Source organism: Mytilus galloprovincialis, chromosome 9 (genome assembly GCF_965363235.1).
Source record: "Mytilus galloprovincialis chromosome 9, xbMytGall1.hap1.1, whole genome shotgun sequence".
NCBI classification, from domain to species: Eukaryota; Metazoa; Mollusca; class Bivalvia; order Mytilida; family Mytilidae; genus Mytilus; species Mytilus galloprovincialis.
Window position 1 is genome coordinate 42,683,230 of NC_134846.1, and position 6,000 is coordinate 42,689,229.

The 6,000-nt window shown below is 32.5% G+C and overlaps 1 protein-coding gene across 1 annotated transcript in view; it reads left to right on the forward strand.

Moving 5' to 3' along the window:
* The window catches only part of LOC143045032 (dynein beta chain, ciliary-like), a 69,443-nt gene extending 64,424 nt beyond the window's left edge, over positions 1-5,019 (forward strand). The window contains exons 48-50 of the mRNA XM_076217317.1: positions 991-1,233; positions 2,262-2,450; positions 3,046-5,019. Of these exons, the coding sequence (XP_076073432.1) occupies positions 991-1,233; positions 2,262-2,450; positions 3,046-3,663 (1,050 nt within the window). The 3' untranslated portion in view covers positions 3,664-5,019. The remainder of the gene's footprint in view (positions 1-990; positions 1,234-2,261; positions 2,451-3,045) is intronic.
* Positions 5,020-6,000: the final 981 nt, after the last annotated feature.

Genomic DNA, 6,000 nt, shown 5'->3' on the forward strand with positions numbered 1-6,000 from the left:
TGTCAATTAAACGAAAAGACACACCGAATATATGTCTCGGATTGAACTTACGTTTTAACTTGGATAAACAAATTAAAATCGCGAAGTAAAAAGTTCACATCGTAATTTCGACATCCTTGGTTCCTTGTTGTGAACCCCTAAACAAATAAACAAATGACCTTGATAATGAAAAACACCCGGATGACAACAATCAATGGATATTGTACACTGTACGACAACGTTTCGAAAGTGATGACATTACGTTTGATAATATTCTGGCTTTTTAATCGGCCATTCCAACATTTCAAATTATTGATCATGGGAGTAAATCGAAACTCTCGTCTTACAATCCAAACAACGCGAGCATTATGATGCAAATGCAAACAATGAAAAACGAAGTGAAAGTATTTTAATTTGTCAGATATAATTTACAATCAGAGAGAATTTTTTCATGCAAAATGTCGGACGTCACAAGTCATTAACTTCCGGTCAAAACAGAAACCTGAATAAACCGGCTCACTGTCCAAACCGGCCCTTTTTCATGGTCCCGTAGCCGGCCGGTTTATACAGGTTTTACTGTAGTTGTATTTAAATTCATATCTATGAGAAAAATAAAACTTCTATACAATAGTTTTGATTACAGTATAACCTTTGATTTAAAGAAAAACAAACAATTATTGGCATTGTTTTGATTTGTAAAATTTCAAATGGGTATCTTTTTAATTTCTTCCACATATGTAGTTTATTTTATTACCATTTTTATTTATGTCATATTTAAGTAAAATGCTATGGTTGAGTTAACTCAATGGAACACTTCACGTTTGTGTTCATGGTTTTCAGAATATTCATTATGATTAATTTAACTTTAGGTAATGACAGAAACTATAAATTAGAATAGAAGTGACTGATTGAAATACTATGAATCTATCCGGTCACCATTTCCTAAACTTAAGGTAGAGCCAACATTTTTTTCTTTGTTTATATAAATTATATTTTTTTTATAATTATTAGCTGGATGGAGAGCTGTATTTAGCCCCAGGCTTCCCCTTACCACCCAACTCCGACTACAAAGGATATCATAACTATGTTGATGAATGCCTCCCCACAGAGAGCCCCTATCTGTATGGTCTCCATCCTAATGCAGAGATAGAATTTCTGACGACAACATCAGAGAATTTGTTCAAAACTGTATTTGAGATGCAACCAAGAGATGTTGGGACTGCAGGGGCTACAGGTACAAGCAGGGAAGATAAGGTTTGTAGTACAAAAAAATGTATAATCTAAACAATAATAACATTCAGGAACATTTTTTATCTTACCTCCTATACATTTCTAGGAACATGATTGGTTAAAAGCAATTGCTCTCACCCCACATGGAATTTACTGACCCCATATAAATTGTATTGCTTGTATGGATTTATTTATTTTTGTGGGTATCAATTTTCGTGGACTGCTGAAAACTTGCATATTCGTGGATATTTAATTTCACGGTTTTGCCAATCTCTGTATACAAAGCCTATTGAAAATATGATATTCGTTGAACATTTGAATTCGTGGTTCCCTTCTACCCACGAAAATTGGTATCCAACGAATAATAATGAATCCACAGTATTATTATTATACAAAGCCTTCAGCAATCAGTTAGTCAAATTTTCTGAACATATTACAACTGAAATTTAAATAATAAATATCCATAAAACATTCACTTAATCAAATATGCAATTTTGTTTTGGCATAATTTGTACTCTGAAAATTTTATGGAATTTTAGGAAGTTAATAAAGGCATTGATAAGGCTTAAAACAAATCAGTGTGTGAAGGGTTTACAATGCCAAAATTTAGTTTTTGATTTGTTTAACCCAAGATGAAAAACATTTTTGTCTTCATTTAATCCAGTACCAGTACTATTCTTATTGTTTAACTTGAAGTTTGCCATTTGTATTAAATCTTTCAATGGACAAAGTGACAATTGGTTTTGATCAATTCTATCATGTATATATATGGATAGAATAATTTTGCAGTTACAACAACTAATATTTTGGTAAAAGGTTTATGCATGGTAAAGAAATCCTCATTATATTGCTAGGGCTAGAACTCAAAATGAGGGGTAATCAGGAATCCAAAACACACATATTTATATAAGGCTTTCTGTGAACTATATACATCAATTTTTCAAAGGAAACATCTTTGAAAAATTCTGTTTTTTTAAAGATGTGGTAAGCGTGTGTTATATGTATATCAAATTAAAAGTTACAGTTGATAATAAAATATTTTTATGATTTAGATCAAAGGAACTCTGGATGACATAATCGAGAAATTACCTGACGAATTTAACATGTTAGATTTGATGGGTAGAGTACCAGTGGAAGAAAGAACACCATATGTTGTTGTAGCCTTCCAGGAGTGTGAACGTATGAACAATCTATCAGCAGAGATCAGAAGATCATTAAAAGAACTAAATTTAGGATTGAAGGTATATATGTGCATTAAACAAATTGGAGAAGATGGTGTTAGAAATTACGCAACATTTTTGCAATGCATAAAAGGTGCTGATACCTGTAATTGGAACAAACACAAAAATTTGTGTTGGTTTCACAAAAAAACTTACGACTAAGATTGATCATAAGTCATGAACAATTCAGTGTACTAGAATTTACCTTGCTCTGCTATATGTTACTAGTTCAACTTGGTATATGACAGTAAAATCTGAGTTTTACATAAGCTAAGCATACTGGTGATACATTACAGATGTTTTCAATATTTACAGAACATAATTAAGTTCAAGTGTACTTCAAAAAGACTTTTAGATTGTCATTCCTATGTGGATCATTTTCCATCATAGTCCAAATTTTATACCAAGACATCTCTCCAGGCATAAGCAAAGTTTTTTTTTATATGTAGATGGAAACTCAGGACTTATAGGGTGGTATGATTGCCAATCACACGACCATTCACAAGAAATCAAACAAGTGGATGAAAGTAACTAAAGACAACAGTACAGCTTTTAATAATTTTATAATTATTCTGAAGCTTGAAGAAAATATTTCTAATCTTAAATTTATTTTCAGGGTGAACTGACAATTTCTGCTGATATGGAAGATCTAAGTAACTCACTGTTTTTGGACCAAGTGCCATTTAGTTGGCATGGTAAGGCTTATCCATCATTATATGGTCTTGCTGCATGGTATGCAGATCTATTACAGAGAATCAAAGAGCTGGAGACCTGGTCCTCTGACTTTATTCTTCCTGCTGCAGTTTGGCTTGGTGGACTTTTCAATCCGCAGTCATTCTTAACCGCCATCATGCAGCAGATGGCAAGGAAGAACGAATGGCCATTAGACCGTATGACTCTGCAGTGTGATGTCACCAAAAAGAGCCGTGAAGATATGGCTGGACCACCAAGAGAAGGGGCATATGTCCATGGACTTTTTATGGAAGGTGCACGATGGGACATACAAACTGGGATGATTAATGAAGCCCGTTTGAAAGAGTTAGCTCCCCCTGTGCCAGTTATTTTCATTAGAGCAATTCCAGTAGACAGGATGGAGACAAGAAATATTTATGAATGCCCAGTCTACAAAACTAAGACCAGAGGTCCAACATATGTCTGGACCTTCAACCTGAAGTCCAAAGAAAAGTCTAGTAAATGGATTCTTGGTGGAGTTGCTTTACTACTTCAAGTTTGAAATTGACTCTTTAACAGTATTCAAATATTAAATACTCTGAGGGTCTGGTCTTAGATTGCCTGTTTTGCATATTATTATTTTAGTTTGAAGTGGATTTTTATTAACAGTAGTTTTTATTGTATTTATATGAATTTTATTTTTTCATCTTGTTATTCATTAAGCATCTTGAAATATTTTAGATGCAGTTTGGTTTAATTTTAAATGTTTTATAAATGGAATAATTGTTTGAATAAAAGAATTAATGTTTGAAGATACACTTGATATCTTGAAATTTAAGATGGACACAGATCAGGGGTGATATCATCAAATTATAGAAAAAGAAATCTGATTTGATTTTGTCCTTAAGTACAATAGTCCAATAGACAACAGCAACAATACAAAACGACATCTGTAAAAAACTTTTAGCTATTTCTTTACAAGTAGAACCAAATACAATGAAAGTCTCAACTACATGTATGTACAGAAGCTACACAAAACACCTTACAAATTTTATTTATTTCATCTTCAAGCCATTGTTCCACTACTAAATTGTCTATTCGTCTTACTAGTACACTTGGTACAATCAAAAACCTGATAATAAATTGTTCAAATCAGGCCTTTGAAAATAGTGGAATTAATTACTTTTGAAGTGTCAAAAACTCAGAAGTACTTGATAAATTGCATGCATATATTGGTGATTTTGAATCCTTTTCAAAGTTTTGATTTTTTGTCAAGCCTTCGACTTTAGTCGAAAAAGCGAGACTAAGTGATCCTACATTCCGTCGTCCACAAATATTCACTCTGTGGTTAAAATTTTTGAAATTTAATAACTTTCTTAAACTATACTGGATTTCTACCAAACTTGGACAGAAGCTTGTTTATGATGATAAGATAGTATCCAGAAGTAAATTTTGTAAAAATAAAATTCTATTTTTGCTGTATTTTATTTATAAATGGACTTAGTTTTTCTGCGGGGAAATATTACATTCACTCTGTGGTTAAAGTTTTTAAAATTTGAATATCTATACTGGATTTCTACCAAGCTTGGACAGAAGCTTGTTTATGATCAAAAGCTAGTAACTAGAAAGGAAATTTTGTTAATACTTGGTACCTGTGTATCTGTATTTTACTTATAAATGGACTTAGTTTTTTTTCCAGTTAACATTACATCCAGTCTGCTGTTAAAGTTTTTAAAACATTTATTCGATTCATAAACTATCCTGGAATTTTTACCAAACTTGGGACAGAAGCTTCTTACAATCAAAAGATAGTATCAAGAGTAATAATTTTATTGATTGTTTTCCTCATTTTTGTTGAGCCTGGGAGTTACAGCAAAAGTAGGCGAGACACTGGGTTCCGCGGAACCCTTACAAATTTTTCTATCTTATATACCATTTTGCCACTCATATTCTTATTAAGAAAAAAATCACATCCCTAATTAATTGGGGATTTAAAAATTCAAAATGCGAATACATATGTTCAAACTCTTTTAGGTCATTTTTGTCGAGCCTTTGACTTAAGTCGAAAAAGCGAGACTAAGCTATCCTACATTCCGTCATCGTCTGTGTCGTCGTCCACAAATATTCACTCTATGGTTAAAGTTTTTGAAATTTTAATAACTTTCTTAAACCATACTGGATTTCTACCAAACTTGGACAGAAGCTTGTTTATGATCATAAGATAGTATTCAGAAGTAAATTTTGTGATAATAAAATTCCATTTTTTCCGTATTTTACTTATAAATGGACTTAGTTTTTCTGCGGGAAAACATTATACATACACTCTGTGGTCAAAGTTTTTAAAATTTAAATATCTTTCTTAAACTATCCTGGATTTTTACCAAACTTGGACAGAAGCTTATTTATGATCATAAGATAGTATCTAGAAGTAAATTTTGTGAAAATAAAATTCCATTTTTTCTGTATTTTACTTATAAATGCACTTAGTTTTTCTGTGGGAAAACACTACATCACTCTGTGGTTGTAGTTTTTAAAATTTTAATAACTTACTTAAACTATCCTTGGTTTGTACCAAACTTGGACAGAAGCTTGTTTATGATCATAAGATACAGTCCGTGTAACGTAAAAGTTAACAATACGAACGATGCCCGAACCATGTACGGACGATGCCCGAACGATGTACGTACGCTTCCCGAACGATGTACGAATGCAAACGAAACGCTGACCGAACGTTGTACGGACGCTGAACGAATGATGTACGAACGAAACTATGTACCCTAAACCATACCATAAACGATAACATAAGCGCCCTTCTATCGTACATCGTATGATTTTTCGTACATTGTTTCATTTAGCGCATACCGTATCGTTTAGCGTACATCGTTTCGTTTAGCGTATA